This window comes from Podarcis raffonei, chromosome 4 (assembly GCF_027172205.1).
Source record: "Podarcis raffonei isolate rPodRaf1 chromosome 4, rPodRaf1.pri, whole genome shotgun sequence".
NCBI classification, from domain to species: domain Eukaryota; kingdom Metazoa; phylum Chordata; class Lepidosauria; order Squamata; family Lacertidae; genus Podarcis; species Podarcis raffonei.
The window spans coordinates 1,219,549-1,239,618 of NC_070605.1; the positions used below are offsets into that span (position 1 = coordinate 1,219,549).

The 20,070-nt window shown below is 40.9% G+C and overlaps 2 protein-coding genes across 8 annotated transcripts in view; one reads left to right on the plus strand and one right to left on the minus strand.

Annotated features, from left to right (window-relative positions):
* Positions 1-20,070, plus strand: part of LOC128412017 (zinc finger protein 420-like) — a 983,187-nt gene that overhangs the window by 224,241 nt on the left and 738,876 nt on the right. The window lies entirely within an intron of this gene.
* Positions 6,751-20,070, minus strand: part of LOC128412029 (zinc finger protein 91-like) — a 78,353-nt gene continuing 65,033 nt past the window's right edge. For all 3 annotated transcript variants that reach the window (XM_053384818.1, XM_053384816.1, XM_053384817.1), the window contains one exon: positions 6,751-10,407. In XM_053384818.1, coding sequence (XP_053240793.1) covers positions 7,889-10,381 — 2,493 coding nt within the window. In that variant the 5' untranslated portion in view covers positions 10,382-10,407 and the 3' untranslated portion in view covers positions 6,751-7,888. The remainder of the gene's footprint in view (positions 10,408-20,070) is intronic.

A 20,070-nucleotide genomic window follows, 5' to 3' on the forward strand; every position in this document is an offset into this window, starting at 1 on the left:
TTCAGAGGATTACTCAGCTCCAGATGCACAGCGGGGGGTGCGGCAAGGCAGCAAGGCTGAAGCTCGAATCAGGTGGTAAAACAATAAAGCAATAAAAGCCCAGAGAGGTTTAAAAAACTACTTAAAACTGCTTGAAGCTTAATCTACAACAAAACAATAAAACAATAAAAAGCCCAGAGGGGGTTAAGAAAAAAAAACTACTTAAAACTACTTAAAACTTAATCTAAAAGCGGACAAAGTTAACTAGGCTACTGCCTTCGTCGCCATCTTGCGCCATCCTCCAGTAATCAATATATTCATATATGCTCACACATAACAGGCCATATAACTTCATTCCAACATTTTTCTAACATTCATTGATTTTACAGTATTTCTGTAAATAATCTTTAAATTTTTTCCAGTCTTCTTCCACCGACTCTTCTCCCTGGTCTCGGATTCTGCCAGTCATTTCCGCCAGTTCCATATAGTCCATCACCTTCATCTGCCATTCTTCCAGGGTGGGTAGATCTTGTGTCTTCCAATACTTCGTAATGAGTATTCTTGCTGCTGTTGTTGCATACATAAAGAAAGTTCTGTCCTTCTTTGGCACCAATTGGCCGACCATGCCCATGAGAAAGGCCTCTGGTTTCTTCAGGAAGGTATATTTGAATACCTTTTTCATTTCATTATAAATCATCTCCCAGAATGTCTTAATCCTTGGGCATGTCCACCAAAGGTGAAAGAATGTACCTTCAGTCTCTTTACATTTCCAACATTTATTGTCAGGTAAATTATAAATTTTTGCAAGCTTGACTGGTGTCATGTACCACCTGTAAATCATTTTCATTAAATTCTCTCTTAGGGCATTACATGCCGTAAATTTCATACCTGTGGTCCATAACTGTTCCCAGTCACAGAAAGGTAGCCGTGTTGGTCTGCCATAGTCAAAACAAAACAAAAAAATTTCTTTCCAGTAGCACCTTAAAGACCAACTAAGTTAGTTCTTGGTATGAGCTTTCGTGTATCTGAAGAAGTTTGCATGCACACGAAAGCTCATACCAAGAACTAACTTAGTTGGTCTTTAAGGTGCTACTGGAAAGAAAAAATTTTGTTTTGTTTTGTTCCCAGTCAGCCATCATAATGTTATGTCCAACATCTTGTGCCCATTTAATCAGAGCAGATTTCACCGTTTCATCCTGAGTGTTCCATTTCAACAGCAAGTTATACATTCTTGACAAATTCTTGATTTTTGAATCTAACGATTCTGTTTCCAATTTTGATTTTTCCACCTGGAAGCCAACTTTTTTGTCCAATTTGTATGCCTCCATTATTTGATAATAATGGAGCCAATCTCGCACTTTATTTTTCATTTTTTCAAAACTCTGCAGTTTTATTCTGTCTCCATCTTGTTCCAGAATTTCCCAATATTTCAGCCATTTGGCCTCCATATTGAGTTTTTTCTGAGCCTTCGCTTCCATTGGTGACAACCATCTTGGGGTTTTATTTTCTAACAAATCCTTATATCTTATCCAGACATTAAACAGTGCTTTCCTGACAATATGGTTTTTAAATGCTTTATGTGCTTTGACCTTATCATACCACAAATATGCATGCCAACCAAATACATTGTTGAAACCTTCTAAGTCCAGCACATCAGTGTTTTCAAGAAGCAGCCATTGTCTCAGCCAGCAAAAAGCAGCTGATTCATAGTAAAGTTTAAGGTCTGGCAGGGCAGATCCACCTCTTTCTTTAGCATCAGTTAATATCTTAAATTTTATTCTGGGCTTCTTGCCCTGCCAGAAAAATCTGGAAATATCTCTCTGCCACTTCTTGAAACAATCCATCTTGTCCAAAATTTGCAATGTTTGAAACAACATCCTTGGCAATACATTCATTTTTATCACAGCAATTTGGCCTAGCAATGATAACTTCAAATTTGACCATATTTCTAAGTCCTTTTTCACTTCAATCCAACATTTTTCATAATTATCCTTAAATAAATTCACATTCTTGGCAGTCATGTTAACCCCTAAATATTTCACTTTCTTAACCAATGTTAATCCTGTCTCCTCCTGGAACTTCTCTCTCTCATTCACAGTTAAATTTTTCTCTAAAACCTTAGTTTTCATCTTGTTCAACTTAAAACCTGCTACCTGTCCAAATTCTTGAATCAGTTCCAGTACCCTTTTGATACTAGATTCTGGCTCCTGTAAAGTCAATACTAAATCATCAGCAAATGCTTTAAGTTTGTACTGTTTAGCTCCCACTTGCATACCTTTAACCAATTGGTCCCTTCTAATCATGTTTAATGAAAAGCAATGGAGAGATTGGGCAGCCTTGTCGTGTTCCTTTCTCTATCTTAAATTCTTCTGTCACTACATTGTTCACAATTAATTTTGCCTTTTGTTCTGAGTAAATTGCACCTATACCATTTTCAAAACCTTGACCTACCCCCATCCCCTGTAAATTCTTCTTCATAAAACTCCAAGAAATATTATCAAAGGCTTTCTCCGTGTCCACAGATATCAGAACTGCCTTGGTATTAATATTCACTTGTAGTTTTTCTAAAATATTAATTACGTTCCTCATATTGTCAGACAAATGTCTGCCCGGGAGCAAGCCCGCTTGATCTTTATGAATTTCTTCTACTAACACCTTTTTAAATCTTTTAGCCAAAATGTCTGCAAAAATTTTATAATCCACATTAATTTCTGGCTCTGCTCTGCTGTGAGCCTCTTGGATGGTTTTAAATTTTTGCAGTCATTTAGGGTTTTGTTTTGTTTTTTTTAAAAAATCTGAATTTAAAAAGAAATCAACATTGCTAAAAACAAGGTGTTACACAATAAGATAATTTGTCTTAAAAAAACTAGGGGGGGGGATGTGGAGGTGTTGTATATATGTGCATTGTTAATGAACAACTAAAAAAGTTTGTTTGTTTCCTGTTTTCCTTTCCCAAGCAGAGATAATGTGTAAGTGTGGTGTCAGTTCCACAGGGGGGAAGCACTGGGACATCCGATCTTGGTGATCATGGGCAGGAGGAGGAGTTACGCTAAGACCAGACCATGTCATTACCGAGGAGGCAGGTTTAGTCGTTGTTTGAAGACTATCCCTGCCTCCAGGACTGGATGGATACTGGAATCAACAGGGGAAACCCTGTTGACCTGAAGGTGTTGCTGTGTAATGCCAGGTCAATGATGAATAAAACCACTGCCATCCACGACCTGATTGTGGATGGAGGATTTGACCTGGCATGTGTGAAAGAAACCTGGTTGGAGGAAGCAGATGGGCCTGTCCTTGCCGCTGCTTGTCCACCAGGTTTCTCTTACGCACAGCAACCCAGGTCATGTGGGCGGGGAGGGGGGTTTGCAGTGATTTTTAGGAAGTCATTAGCTTGCATCAGGCGTCCTACTGGGAAGACCCAGTTTTCTGAGTGCATGTTCTGGAAGTTGGGCAATAGGGGCAGTACAGGATTCCTTTTGGTGTACTGACCTCCCCGCTGCACCAAGGATTCCCTGTCCGAGCTGCTTCAGGTCGTGGCGGATGTTCTCCTGGAGACACCTAGTTTGGTTGTCCTAGGGGATTTTAACATCCATGCCGACACGACCTTACAAGGGGCCGCTCGGGACTTCGTGGAAAGCATGGCCTCCATGGGGCTGTCCCTGAATAGGTTGGGCCCAACTCATAGTCATGGGCATGCCTTAGACCTGGTGTTCACCTCTAGTGACGTGGGTGATCTGACACTAACTAAAAGCGAAACAAAAGAAGTGCCATGGTCAGATCACTTCCTGGTGCAAATGGACTTCTCCGCGACCCTCTGCAGGGAGGTGGGACCAATTCGGATGGTCCGCCCCCGCCACTTAATGGATCCAAATGGTTTCCAGAGAGTGGTAGGGGATGCTTTATCCCATGTTGATGGCCTTTCAGCTGATTCCCTGGTGGCCCACTGGAATGCGGAGTTAACCAGGGCTATCGACTGTCTGGCTCCGAAGCGCCCTCTCCAATTGCATGGAGCCCGCAGAGCCCCGTGGTTTTCTTTGGAGCTGAGGGCGATGAAACAATCGCTGAGACGGCTAGAGCGTTGGTGGCAGAAAACTCACTCCGAATCTGACCAGACACAGGTTAGAGCTCAACGTCGAGCCTACCAAGTGGCGATAGTGACGGCGAAGAAGACTTTCTTCACCGCCTCTATTGCATCTGCAGAAAATAGTAGCAGGAGACTCTTTCAGGTGGTCCGCAATTTAACGGAACCACCTTTACCACCTAAGAGCAAATATTTCTCGCCTTGTGCCTTGACTTCTACTGCAATATATCTTCCCTCCTCATCTTTAAACAACTTTTTAGGATTCCATTTTACTTTAATATAAGACCACTCCTCTTTTCTTTACTTTGTCCGATGAAATGAATTCCTGTCCAAGTCTCTTATTCTGAAGTACTTTTCTATGTAATCTGGTGACATGAGTTTCTTGCAGACAAATTAGATCCAAATTCTGTTTTGCTAACACATGATATACTTGGTTCCTTTTTAGTCGTGAGTTCAAGCCGTTAACATTCCAAGAGTAAATTCTTAGTGCCATCTTGTGATATTAGGGAGCCCCCGCACCTGCCCCCGATGCCTGTGGACTTTCCAATCCAAGTTCCTCAACGTTTCCCCCCCAAAACCTCATTTTTTATTCAACAGTCTTAATTCTTTGTTTCCTTCCTTGAAATTTGAAGGAGAGGCCCTCTGGGAACACCCACCTGAAGAAGATATTCTTCCTTCTCAGAGCTCCAGCCAGGTCCGCGTAGTTGTTCCTTAAATTCAAAAAGTGTTTTGGAATCTACTTGAACAAAACAATTGGCTTGTCTTTTATCTTCAGACTTTTTTTGTAATGTAGGCTCAAAATCCTGTCTCTCTGTTCCTTTGTCTTGAAAACCAGTATACAGTCATATACCACTTTTGAATCTTTCTTAGGCCAAACCTATAGGCCATCTCAATCCAGGGACTTTACTCGTCTTTTTCCAGATCCCAGCAGGCTGCAAACTCCTCAATTAGCCAATCCTTAAGATTATCTTGTTCCAATTGAGGTGTGCCTCTCACTCCCAGTTGGTTCTCACGCTCCTTCATCTGTAAGAAGGCAATTGCATTAAGCGCCTCCTGTTGGGTCCTCTCCACATCAAGTACTCTCACTGTTTCCAATTCCATCAGTCTTTTTTTCGTGACCAGCAACTTCCCTGACCTCTTGAAAACCTGATTTCATATCTGTAAATTCTTGTTTTAGCTCCTGTACATTCTGCTGGATTATTTAAGATCTGTTCTTATTTCTGTTAACATATGCATCAATGACTCTTCAAAAGTTGGTCTTTGGAGCCTCTTTTGTCTTTAACTTGGCTTTTCTCAGGTTTATCTACCCCATTAGCCGTAACTATTCCAAAGTGTCAAGGTCAAGTCACCCAGTCAGAGTCCACAAAATTTTTAGTACGCAGGCGGCAGCAGGCAGCTCAGCAGCTCCCCCATTTCAAAGTCCTGTTCTTTTTACTCTGCTTATTCTTTTTTTAAAACCACCACAATAAGCTCAAACACTTGTATCCAGTTTGAGGGTAAAAGAAACACTGTGTGCTATTTTAGCGAGCTCAGACAGCAGCAGTTACCTTGTAATCCCCAAAGAGGAGAATGAAAGTTGAATGTATCCTCTCCCTTTGTGACGCAATCATGGAGTTTAGCCTTCCCTCCCTGGGAGGTCCGCTTCCAAGAAGACTTTCCCATAGTCAAATCTACCTTTTTCAGGACTCTCAATTCAGTCAAATTCTCCCCCCTTTCCCCTGCAGAAAGCAGGGTTTAAAAAGTTTCCTTGGAAGTTTTAACAAGTCTTTTAAATTTGCGGCTTTGGTCTGCAGTAACCGCTTGCACTTTTACTTCAGCAGAAAGGGATCGACTTCTGTAATTTAAATCCCTTCCGATCCAATTGATTGTCCAAATTTTAAATCCTTTTTTTACTCACAATTGTCCAATCCTGAAATTTGGTCAGAGAAATTGGTCGCTTACCATCGCCGGACTCTGGAGCTTTGCGCAATGAAGCGAGTAGATTCCACAGTACCCACATCTCCAACCCCACTTGCTCTGGGGGCTCTTGGGTACCTGTCGGAACACCGGGTCCTCAGAACGCTGTGAGGTTTTTTCGGGATTCCACGATGCTCTCGCAGTCACCCCAAACTTCAAGGAGCTGGGGCTCTTTCATCTGAAAGAGCTCCCATCTGCCATTAATTGCACAGCCAACCGGAAGTCCCTTCTCTTTCTTGAGCTGTACCCCCTCCCAGGTCTCTCTTGTATTTCCGCCAAAAAATTCCTAATTCCTCTGGGGATCTAATGGTCTTTCTTCTGTCTTTGTAGGTGAAGGAAATACCTTCGGGAAATTCCCCCTTGTATCAAATTTCATTTGTCTTCAACACCTCTGTCGGAGTCTTGTATGTTTGTCTCTTTTTCAACAGACATTTTGGGATTTCTTTGTAGATTAGAATATTTCTCCCGTCAATTATCAACTTTCTTTTTTGCAATATCTTGTCTTTCAGTAGTCTTGAATTAAGGAAAACCATGCAATTGCCAAGTCACTTAAAGGTCTTTCTATGGTCTGCTTTGATCCTAAAGATCTTTGCTTTCATGTCCTAATTTGGTGTTTCGGGAATCCCACAGAAACGGAGAATCAAATCTCTATGATGCATTTCTAAGATTGCTATTTGACCAAGCCTTTCTTCCTGTATTCTTTCCAGTTTTGCAATATCACCGTTTATTGCATCTTGTTCGTTTTTCAGCTCTTTATATTTGTTTTGTAGTTTTTTGTTGGTTTCCTTTGTTTACTAGCTCTTGATTTCAAGTCCTGGACTGATTTTTCTTTTTCTAGATTCTTGATAGTTAAATCTTTTAGTTGACCTGAGGAGTCCATAAGTAATTAGGAGTTTTTTTCCAATTTGTTGTTGATTGGGTTCTCCATAGCTATAATTAATTCCTTTACGTCAGCATTAACTTCAAAGTCAACTACGGAGTGGCATCTTGCCGTTAAAGTAAGGAGTGTTGGGTTTGGCTGTCCTTTCTTGGTATTAGTTGACATTTTTATTTCTTCTCTAAATAAACACTGATGTCAGGATACAGGAAGCTTCTGATTCTAAGCAGTTGCCAGGGTTGGAAGATGGCCCAGAGCAAAGAGAGGGGTTGTTGTCATGGAAATACTCTCCCAGAATGTAGGTGAAAGGCCAAATTCCACAGATAGCCTCTCAGAAATGGCTGGCCAGCCTTTGAGTATTCAAGAGCATGGGGGGGTACAGGAAAAAGGACACAATTCATCACAGAGTATGAAGAGAAGGTTCCTCCCACGTTGCATTTGTACGATGAAACGTGACACTGAGAACTTAGTTGGTTCTCTCTAGTTCTCTGGCTTTACATGTTTTTGAGAAAGCCATGCTTTCATCCTGCATGTTTATATTGTGAAATATTCAGATTTAGGGTACATAAATTTTAAAGATGAAAATAAATAAGGATAATGACAAGTTGGAACACGTGCAAAGGAAGGCGATTTATGTCTTTATTTAATTTGTATACCACCCGACCCAGTGGTGCTGAATTGAATAAAATATTGGTGGGGGGCCAGGTAAGGGCCTCCTTGCACAATAAATCACATGATGCATGCATGCCATTGGAATGTCAATGCCTACCAACTGGGGGGTGGCCCCCTCAAATATATTATTGGGGGGCAAAGACCCCTTGGCCTCGAAGAATTGGCTCCTAATCCCTACAGCCACAGGTCTAAGGACAGTTACAACATAAAAGCACAATATAAAAAATACACATTTGTAACCCCCCTCCCCGCCACATTTGAAAAGGACATTACATGTCAATCAGCCAAAGGCCTGGTTTAAAAGGTGCTGATTTGCCTGTCTCCTAAGGCTTTATAATGGTTTTTCCAACCTTTGTATGAAATCTTCGATGGGAAGTGAGAGAGTAGCTCTGACTAAAGCTCTTTCCACATTCCACACACCGATAGGGTTTCTCCCCTGTATGAATTCTGTGATGGAATGTGAGAGATGAGCTCTTCCTGAATCTCTTTCCACATTCCATACACTGATAGGGTTTCTCCCCTCTATGAATTCTTTGATGGGAAGTGAGATTGGAGCTCTGACTGAAGCTCTTTCCGCATTCCACACACTGATAGGGTTTCTCCCCCGTATGACTTCTTTGATGGGAAGTGAGAGAGGAGTTATCAGTGAAGTTCTTCCCACATTCCACACATTGATATGGTTTCTCCCCTGTATGAATTCTTTGATGCGTAGTGAGATTGGAGCTTTGATTGAACCTCTTTCCACATTCCACACACTGATAGGGTTTATCCCCTGTATGAATTCTTTGATGGGAAGTAAGAGAGGAGTTCTTACTGAAGCTCTTTCCACATTCCACACACTGATAGGGTTTCTCCCCTGTATGAATTCTCTGGTGCTTAGTGAGATTGGAGCTCTTACTGAAGCTCTTTCCACATTCCACACACTGATAGGGTTTATCCCCTGTATGAATTCTTTGATGGGAAGTAAGAGAGGAGTTCTTACTGAAGCTCTTTCCACATTCTACACACTGATAGGGCTTCTCCCCTGTGTGAATTCTGTGATGGGAAGTGAGAGAGGAGCTATGAGTGAAGCTCTTTCCACATTCCACACACTGATAGGGTTTCTCCCCTGTATGAATTCTTCGATGGGAAGTGAGAGAGGAGCTCTTACTGAAGCTCTTTCCACATTCCACACACTGATAGGGTTTCTCCCCTGTATGAATTCTTTGATGCGTAGTGAGATTGGAGCTTTGATTGAACCTCTTTCCACATTCCACACACTGATAGGGTTTATCCCCTGTATGAATTCTTTGATGGGAAGTAAGAGAGGAGTTCTTACTGAAGCTCTTTCCACATTCCACACACTGATAGGGTTTCTCCCCTGTATGAATTCTCTGGTGCTTAGTGAGATTGGAGCTCTTACTGAAGCTCTTTCCACATTCCACACACTGATAGGGTTTATCCCCTGTATGAATTCTTTGATGGGAAGTAAGAGAGGAGTTCTTACTGAAGCTCTTTCCACATTCTACACACTGATAGGGCTTCTCCCCTGTGTGAATTCTGTGATGGGAAGTGAGAGAGGATATCTGACTGAAGCTCTTTCCACATTCCACACACTGATAGGGTTTCTCCCCTGTATGAATTCTGTGATGGGAAGTGAGAGAGTTGTTCCGAGTGAAGCTCTTTCCACATTCCACACACTGATAGGGTTTCTCCCCTGTATGAATTTTTTGACGGGAAGTAAGAAAGGAGCTCTGACTGAAGCTCTTTTCGCATTCCACACACTGATATGGTTTCTCCACAGTATGAATTTTTTGATGGGAAGTGAGAGAGGAGTTATCAGTGAAGTTCTTCCCACATTCCACACATTGATATGGTTTCTCCCCTGTATGAATTCTGTGATGGGAAGTGAGATGGGAGCTCTGACTGAACCTCTTTCCACATTCCACACACTGATATGGTTTCTCCCCTGTATGAATTCTGTGATGGGAACTGAGAGATGCACTATGACTGAAGCTCTTTCCACATTCCACACATTGATATGGTTTCTCCCCTGTATGAATTTTTTGATGGGAAGTGAGAGAGGAGCTTTGACTGAAGCTCTTCCCACATTCCATGCACTGATAGGGTTTCTCCCCTGTATGAATTCTTTGATGGGAAGTGAGAAAGTTGTTCCAACTGAAGCTCTTTCCACATTCCACACACTGATAGGGTTTCTCCCCTGTATGAATTCTCTGGTGCTTAGTGAGATTGGAGCTCTGACTGAACCTCTTTCCACATTCCACACACTGATAGGGTTTCTCCCCTGTATGAATTCTGTGATGGGAACTGAGAGATGCACTATGACTGAAGCTCTTTCCACATTCCACACATTGATATGGTTTCTCCCCTGTATGAATTTTTTGATGGGAAGTGAGAGAGGAGCTTTGACTGAAGCTCTTCCCACATTCCAAGCACTGATAGGGTTTCTCCCCTGTATGAATTCTCTGGTGCTTAGTGAGATTGGCGCTCTGACTGAAGCTCTTTCCGCATTCCACACACTGATAGGGTTTCTCCCCTCTATGAATTCTTTGATGGTAAGTGAGAGAGGAGCTATGACTGAAGCTCTTTCCACATTCCAAGCACTGATAGAGTTTCTCCCCTGTATGAATTCTCTGATGCTTAGTGAGATGGGCGTTCTTCCTGAAGCTCTTTTCACATTCCGTGCACTGATAGAATTTCTTTCCAATGAGATTTCTTTGATGGGATGTGGAATGGGAGCTATGACTGCAGCTGTCTCCATACTCCAAATTTTTCCGTGGCTTCTCCTCTCTGGGGATTTTCTTTTGGTCACCCATGTTCTCGATTTCCAATACATCTCAATCTGCAATGGAGGCAAAAAGGGATTAGAGCCTCAAGAACAAATGAAGAACTGAAGGGAGTTGGGGGTGTGTTCATTACCTTTGTGGTTTGTCATTAACCAACATATTTATTATTAGATTCTAATGGTTGTTGAATGTTGCTTTTTTTTATGATGGGAGACATGAATGGAGTAGTTTCAACAAATATGGACAAAGCACAAAGACAGGTAGTCACAAAAGACGGAAGACTACCAAAAACTTTTTTTGAAATGACTGACAATATGGACTTGATTGACATATGGAGAACAAAACACCCATTAGAAAGAGAAGGAACCTTCTTTTCTGAAGCCAAAATGACATGGACACGGATTGACCAAATTTGGGTGACTAGCAGTATGGCGTCGAATATAAAGAAAGTGGAAATCTGCCCAAAAACCTTCTCCGACCATAACGCAGTTAAGATGGTGATGAAGCAAACAACAACTGGTTCCTTCAGATGGAGAATGAATGACACCTTATTTAGAGACGAGGAGATTTGTAAGAAGGCCCTAAAAACTTTGAAAGATTATTTTGAAATCAACTTAAGGACTAAAGTAGAAAAAAGAATAGTATGGGACGCAAGTAAAGCCGTGATGAGAGGGTTTTTGATACAACAAAATTCATTAAAGAAAAGAAAGCAAAATGAGAGGAAAGAGAAAATCTTGGAAAAGATAAAAGAAGGGGAAAGGAAATTAAGACTGAAGCCAAAATCACAAGAGACTTTAAGAGAAATTAAATTGTATCAAACACAATATATGGAATTGATGAACCAAGAAATAGAATGGAAAATTAAACAAATGAGGCAAAAGACCTTTGAATCTGCAGATAAATGTGGCAAGTTATTGGCTTGGCAAATAAAGAAGAGACAAAAACTCAACACGGTAATAAATTTAGAAGTGGATGGAAAGAACATATGCAACCCAGTGGAAATTAGGAACTGTTTCCAGAACTACTTTAGACAATTGTATACACAAGGGCCGCAGAAAGATAAAGACATACAACAATTCCTCGAGAAAAATGGGCTGAAAAAGATTTCCCAGGAAAGTAAGACAATTTTGAACCAGGAGATATCAGCACAGGAAATAGAAGATGCCATTCATAACATGACGTTGGGCAAATCACCTGGACCGGATGGATTGACTTCCAAATACTACAAAGTTTTGAAGGAAGGGCTTATACAACCTTTGAAGGAAGTCTGCAACGAGATCATGGAGGGGAGAAGGGCACCCGATACGTGGAGAGAGGCCTACATTACACTTATACCAAAGACAGAGATTGAAAAGACCCAACTTAAGAACTACCGACCCATCTCCTTACTAAATGTGGATTACAAAATCTTTGCTGATGTTTTAGCAAAGAGACTGAAAAGAGTTTTGATGGAGGAGATTCACGGAGACCAGGCGGGCTTTCTCCCGAAAAGGCATTTGTCGGACAATGTAAGGAATATAATTGACATTTTGGAGAAGTTGGAAGTGAACATAAACACTAAGGCTGTTTTGATATTTGTGGACGCCGAGAAAGCCTTTGACAATATTTCTTGGAGTTTCATGTTGAAGAACCTCCGGGGGATGGGGGTAGGCCAAGGGTTTGAAAATGGTATAGGTGCAATATATTCTGAACAGAAAGCAAAATTAATTGTAAATAATGTGGTAACAGAAGAGTTTAAGATTGAAAAAGGGACACGACAGGGGTGCCCTATCTCCCCATTACTTTTTATATCGGTCCTGGAGGTTGTGCTTAATATGATCAGGAGGGATCAGTTGGTTAAAGGAATTCAGGTCGGAGCTAAACAATACAAACTGAGAGCATTTGCAGATGACCTAGTACTTACATTGCAAGAGCCAGAAGCTAGCACGAAAAGAGTTTTGGAAATAATCCAAGAGTTTGGTCAATTGGCAGGATTTAAATTGAATAAGTTAAAGACTAAGGTATTGGAGAAAAATTTAACACAGATTGAAAAAGAAAGGTTTCAGAATGAGACGGGGTTGACTGTGGTTAAAAAAGTGAAATATCTGGGTGTGAACATGACAGCTAAAAATGTGAATTTATTTAAAGATAATTATGAAAAAACTTGGACAGAAGTGAAAAAAGATCTGGAGATTTGGTCAAATCTGAAGCTTTCCTTGTTAGGCCGAATTGCAGTTATAAAAATGAATGTATTGCCAAGAATGTTGTTTTTGTTTCAAGCATTACAAATTATGGACAAAATGGATTGTTTCAAGAAGTGGCAGAAAGATATATCTAAATTTGTCTGGCAGGGCAAGAAGCCCAGAATAAAATTCAAGATATTAACGGATTCAAAGGAAAGAGGGGGGTTTGCCCTGCCAGACTTTAAATTGTACTATGAAGCGGCAGCTTTCTGCTGGCTAAAAGAATGGCTGCTTCTTGAAAACACAGACATTTTGGATTTGGAAGGATTTAACAATATTTTTGGGTGGCATGCATATTTGTGGTATGACAAGGTTAAAGCGCATAAAAGTTTCAAAAATCATATTGTCAGAAAAGCACTATTAAATGTCTGGGTCAGATATAAGGACTTGCTGGAAAATAAGACTCCAAGATGGCTATCACCAATGGAAGCTAAGGCAGTTAAAAAGCTAAATATGGAGTCGAAATGGCCAAGATATTGGGAAATCTTGGAAAAGGAAGGGGACAAACTGAGATTGCAGAGTTTTGAAAAACTAAAAGGGAAGGTGAGAGATTGGTTACATTATCATCAAATAAACGAAGTGTTTAAATTAGACAGTAAAATAGGCTTCCAGGTGGAAAAATCAAAATTAGAGACTGAACTGTTAGAATCCAGCACTAAGAATTTGTCAAAAATGTATGATCTGCTGCTGAAATGGAATACACAAGATGAAATGGTAAAATCAAGTATGATTAAATGGGCTCAGGACATTGGTCATAACATCATGTTTGCTGACTGGGAAAAGTTGTGGACCACCGGGTTGAAGTTTACGGCGTGTAATGCCTTAAGAGAAAATATAATGAAAATGATTTATAGGTGGTACATAACCCCAGTCAAGCTTGCAAAGATCTACCATGTGCCTGACAATAAATGTTGGAAATGTAAAGAAAAGGAAGGTACATTTTTTCACCTCTGGTGGACGTGCCCGAAGATTAAGGCATTCTGGGAAATGATTTACAATGAACTGAAAAAGGTATTTAAATATACTTTCCCCAAGAAACCAGAGGCCTTTCTCTTGGGTATTGTCGGCCAGGGGGTGTTAAAGACAGATACAACTTTTTTTATGTATGCTACAACAGCAGCTAGAATACTTATTGCAAAGTACTGGAAGACACAGGATCTACCCACACTGGAAGAATGGCAGATGAAGGTGATGGACTACATGGGTTTGGCAGAAATGACGAGCAGAATCCGAAACCAGGGAAGAGAAGCGGCGGAAGAAGAATGGAAAAAGTTCAAGGACTACTTAAAGAAATACTATAAAATTAATGACAGTTAAAATGATGTTGGATTAAAATAAATGGTTACTATTAGTATTGGTTAAGACAAAGAGAATAAGGATGATTAACATAAATTTATAGTAAAACAAGGGAAGATTCGCTGAATAATTGTAAGAATTTGGAATACAGAAACGGGAAGCAAGAGGAAGTCGAGGAAGTAAGGTTTAAGAAATCAGGATATGAAATGGTACTTGTTTTTTGTTTTGCTATTGTTTTGATGTTTGTTTTTGTATGTTTTGTTTGTGTTAATATAAAAATTGTTTAATAAAAAATATTATAAAAAAAAAAATGAATGTTGCTTTTTTAATATATAGTAGTGGCCAAAATTGTGGAAGCCTTTTGGGGGAAGGTGTATTTCAGAGGTTTGATGGCTCATAACACCGGCTCATAACAGCACTTCTTTTGGAGTAATATCGTGAAATTATTTATCAATGGAAAGATAATTTAATCAAGAATGTAATGCAACAAACTCTGTTCAATTATCTGTATTAAATTAAAAAGTCATAGCCAAATAACCAGAAAAAGGAAGCAAACTTGCTTAGGTTGACTTTTGTCAGTGTTACTGGTAGGCAGCCATGTTGATCTGCCTTAGTTGAAACAAAATAAAAAAATTCCTTCCAGTAGCACCTTAGAGAGCAACTAAGTTTGTTATTGGTAGGAGCTGGTATCTGAAGGAGTGTGCATGCACACGAAAGCTCATACCAATAACAAAATTTGTTGGTCTCTAAGGTGCTACTGGAAGGAATTTTTTTTATTTTGTTTTGTCAGTGTGTTATGTGATCGCTATCAAGTTGTTGTTGGTTCTTTTGTGTTCTTTCATTTAGCGAGTTTGCCGAACATAATAATTTTTTTTTAATGGCACAAAGAGTTGACTGGACACCAAGAAAGAAATGTAAAATAGTACTATTTGTTGAATGGTTTCTTTAAATGTAAAGGTTCATCATTGTTCCACCCGATGTGTATGTCTTTAAGGGGCCAGAGCAAGGGCCAGAGCAAAATAACGAGACCCAGCTTTGCAGCTGTGAAACATAGCAGGTGCTGCTGAGTTGCATTGATTAAGCTGTGTCAGCAATTGGGTGTAGTGTATGGGGAGCAGCACCTAGCTCTCCCATTGCCCTGGGGGGTGGGTTGGTGGTTGGGTCATGTTTGTTTGTTAATGTATTTAGTGTAAAAGGAGTTTTTTGTTTTTGTAATTAAAACCTTGTTTAAGTTATTTTTGAGTCCCTTTTTAATGCATGGTCTCCCCAGCAAGCTCTCTGCAGCGCTACCATACTGCAAATAGCCAACATCTTTGGTTATGGGCCCAGCTGCTGAGTGGATGTCTGCATATTTTTGGACTCTGAGAAAGGTTTGAAAACTCCTTCTCCTGTTGGCATAGTTTTGTGGGTCTGGAAGAGTTCCAGAATGGTTGACCGGGTTCCAGAAGCTGAGAAGGCTCTGGTCTTCCCACAGCTGACAGATGAGAACTATAGTATATGGTCTTTTCGGGTGGAGGCGCTTTTGACCTCTAGAGATGTATGGACCTATGTAACTGATGACCCTCCTGACCCTGTAACTAATGCTTGGTCGAAAGGAGATGCAAAAGCCAGGGCAATAATTAATTTGGCAGTCAGTGACCAGCAAGTAGTCTATATAAGGAATAAGAAAACTGCCAAAGAAATGTGGGACAGTCTTGCAGCAGTGCATGTTAGAAAAGAGTCAGCGTCTGCATTGACGTTTTTCAAGCAGTTGTGCCAGACGAAGTTGCAGCCTGGTGGTGATTTGGCAGCACACTTGAGAAGTCTGGAGGCAATACACTGCGAATTAATTCGAAGGGACATGGAGATACCTGATATTCAGTATGTTTTTATCATTCTTTGTTCCCTTAACGAGGACTTTGATGGTATAGCTAGCCAGATATCTGCCGTTCCACCAGCACAATTAACTGTGGAAGGGGTGACGGCAAGAATAATGGGTGAGTTGGATAGAAGGGAGGCTTGTGCCATAAGCACTCCTATTTCCAGAAAGAATGAGGAACACCATATGCAAACTTGTGGTGATACAACTGCATTTAAAGCTGCAAAGCGTTGTTGGTTCTGCAATAAGCAAGGACATTTTGCAAAGGACTGCAGAGCCAAAAGAAAGCAAAGTACTCCCAAGTCTGTTTCTGTTCGTCAGTCATAGTCGTCAGCCCAGCAGCCGACATTGTATTGTAAAGACAGAAACAAGCCGCAAGCTTTTCATGCTCGGACAACAAATTGTAAAAGAATTAAAGATGCCAAGTGGAAGTCTTTTATTGTGGACTCAGGCGCATCCCAGCACATTTGCAACAATCGAAGCTTGTTTATTTCTTTCGAAGAGGAAATTGGTAATGTACATTTAGCCAATTCACAAGTCTTGCAGTCGCTTGGCAGGGGTACTGTTACAACTTGACTCTTTGAACATTACGATAGCGAACTGCATTTACTGCCCGTCGGGACAATTTATTATCAGTAAGGTGTTTTGCTCGTCAAGGCATAACTGTGCGTTTCTTAAAGTCAATGTGTGAGTTTTTCGATGGGAACAAACGTCTATTGTATGCCCGGGAATCTGATGGTGTATATAGACTGTATTTTCGCACCTACTCCCAATCGCCTATAAATTGCAGAGCAGCTCAGTCAAGCCAGGGGTTGAGGAATGTAAGGCCACATTCCGGGTGTGTCCATGAGGCGCACAGAATTCTAGGACATCTGAATTTTGCTGATGTAATTAAGACAAAGAATATTGTTAATGGCCTCAACTTAAAACCATGTAAATTCTTTATGCAATGTCTATCCTGTTGCAAGAATAAGATTAAGCTTGCACGCAAGGGTAGGTGCTCAGATAGGAAAGTAACTGAGGCATTTGAGCGTGTACATTGTGATTTAGTTGGGCCACTCCCACCATCATTGGGAGGTTCTAAGTACTGGCTCACTCTGATAGACCAGTATAGTAGATATTGTTGGACTTATGCAATAGCTGAAAAGTCACAAGCGTTTGAGAAGTACAAAGTTTTTTGCAACTGGGTAAAAACGCACTTTAACAAACCAATTAAGAACCTGTTTTCTGACCAGGGCGGGGAATTTGTTTCTGAGGATTTTGAGAATTTCCTGGAAGCGCAGGGGACTACTCATGAGTTATCTTGCCCTGAAGTCCCTGGCAAAATGGGCTTGTTGAAGTTGTGCAGCGTGACCTGCAAGCAGGGGTTAAAACGTATCTGCACAATGCTAATCTGCCCAAAGACTTTTGGGCTGAAGCTCTCAATGCCTTTTGCTATGTTAGAAATCACAGTAATCATTCTGGTTTAGATGTCACCCCCTATGAGAAGCTGTTTAAAAAACGCCCTAATCTGAAATACCTACGCATTTGGGGTTCAGATGTAATTATGCATTATCCCGCTAAGCAGAAATTGGGTGAGTGTAGTGTTCAGGGAAAATTAATGGGCTACCAGCAGGGGGCGTACAGAATTTACATACCAGCAACTGGCAAATTTCATATTACCAGAAGCATGATACAAACTGTAAATTGGAATGGAGTTGCTGTTTTCCAAGATACTAATGGTATAGATAATACTGAGGAAGAAGAGGAAGCAGCAGCAGCAGCAGGAGGAGGAGGAGGAGGAGGAGGAAATGGTGCTTCTGAATTAATGGAAGACGACAAAAAGCCTGTTGAATCTAATAATTTGCTCGATGATTTAAAGTCACAGGCACCCGAGGGGAGGTTAGATTCTCTTGAGTTTTCTGACCGTGAGCTTAGCCAACAGGCATCTCTTCAGCATGACAATGATGATTTACAACTTGAAACTAGTAGTTCATTTAGTCCCATTAAGTCTGAGGAATCTGACTCTCCTTCCGGACTGAGACATTCAGATAGAGACAGAAGCCACAACGTTTTGCAGATGAACATTTTAATACTGTGTATGGCAATAAGGCGGTTTTTGAGCCAAAAAGCTACAATGATGTTCAGAATTTACCTAAACACCAAGCTGCAAATTGGTATAAAGCTATGAACTCTGAGATAGCTTCTTTAAAAGAGCATAACACTTGGTCTCTTGTACCACAAACCCCAGATATGAGACTTATTGATTCAAAATAGGTTTATAGAGTGAAAATGAATGACAAAAATGAAGTTGTAAGGTACAAGGCTAGATTAGTTGCTAGGGGTTTTCAACAAATTCCAGGATAAGATTATGATTTGTGCTATTCACCAAGTGTAAAATATGAAACGGTTAAGGTTTTGTTAAAAGATGCATCACAATGTGGAAAAGCCCACTATGCAATGTTTCTCTGCTCTTAAGAGAGTGGCAATGTACCTTAAACATACCAAACATTATAGGCGGCAGTTTACGTCAAGTATTGACAAAGGTTTTGAAATTTTCTGTGATGCATCTCATGCAGTGGAACAAAATAATGGCAGGGGTGTGTCTGGTATGGTGTTTTGTTATAACGGATGTCCATTTGAATGGAAGTCCCAGACACAAACCATTATATGTCTCTCCACAACAGAGAGTGAATTATGTGCATGCGTTCAGGCCACTCGTGATGTAGAATGGTATCTGCAAGTATTCGCAGACCTACAGATGCAAGTAACACTACCGGTAAAAGTTTACCTTGATTCCCAGAGCGGCCTTGCTATCCTGTGTTCAGAGACCAATACGCAGCGCACTAGAGTCTTAAGATTACATTTAGAATTTGTAAAGAAACTAATTGCTGATGAAATGGTTGTATTTAAATATGTTCCAGGTGACAATCAAATTGCAGACATTTTTACTAAAGCACTTCCAAAGGTTGCACATGAAAAACATGTACAAAGTATGCTTTATGTTTTTGTTCCACAATAATGAACCACAGGGGAAATGTTGAATGGTTTCTTTAAATGTAAAGGTTCATCATTGTTCCACCCGATGTGTATGTCTTTAAGGGGCCAGAGCAAAATAACGAGACCCAGCTTTGCAGCTGTGAAACATAGCATGTGCTGCTGAGTTGCATTGATTAAGCTGTGTCAGCAATTGGGTGTAGTGTATGGGGAGCAGCACCTAGCTCTCCCATTGCCCTGGGGGGTGGGTTGGTGGTTGGGTCATGTTTGTTTGTTAATGTATTTAGTGTAAAAGGAGTTTTTTGTTTTTGTAATTAAAACCTTGTTTAAGTTATTTTTGAGTCCCTTTTTAATACATGGTCTCCCCAGCAAGCTCTCTGCAGCGCTACCATACTGCAAATAGCCAACACTATTAAGTGAACAAGGTTATAGTTATGGAGAAATTAGAAGCAAGATTGGGGGAAACGTAACAAAAGCTGGCCTTTCTATATTTTTGAAGAGATATGAGGAGATTCAGTTACTACAAAATCAGACTGGTAAAGGCAGGAAAAGGTGCACAACAGCAAGTGACGATCGAAAATGGAGAGACTGCGAACGTGACAGAAGAAAATCATCTGGGTGTCTACAAGATGGCATGGCACAATGTAATGTGAAGTTGAGTGCAAGGACTGGTCTAAATGTTAGATTTCAAAGGAAAAAGCCATTGTTATCTCTCAAGCAAAGGTTCAAAAGATTAAACTGGGCTACAACCCAGTTAACTGGACAGCAGAACAATGGGGCAGTGCTATTTGGAGTGATGAGACCCAAATCTCCTTGCTTGGTACTGATGGCATGAAATATGCAAGAAGAATCGGAGATTTTCAACAGGGGTTGTAATCGGTGGCCCATGGGCCAAAGCGGCCCACGGGAGTCGCTCAACTGGCCCACGAGCCGCCCCCCGAACCAAGCCATCTGCTCAGCAAATTCCCACGTGCTGTGCTAAACCGGCACAGCGCAGCACAGGGACTCACTTCTGCGGCACCGGAAATCACTTCTGCAGAGATGCAGACGGGAGACATCGCACTCACGCACGCGATCTTACCCACGGATCTGGTTTGTGGGAGTGAACTGGCCCAGATGGGGTAAGGCTTGCCGACCCCTGATTTATATCCTACTTGCATTACACCGACCGTGAAACACCCAGATAGTGTGATGTTCTGGGGTTGTATGATAGCAAAAGGTGTGGGCAGAATTTGTGTCATAAAACGGAATGTAAATGCTCCAAAATACATAAATGAACCCAAACTGAAGCGTACTGCATGTGATCTTTTCCCAGATACTGAACCTTTTTATTTCTTTGTTTGTTTTCTATTTCAGCAGGATTCAGC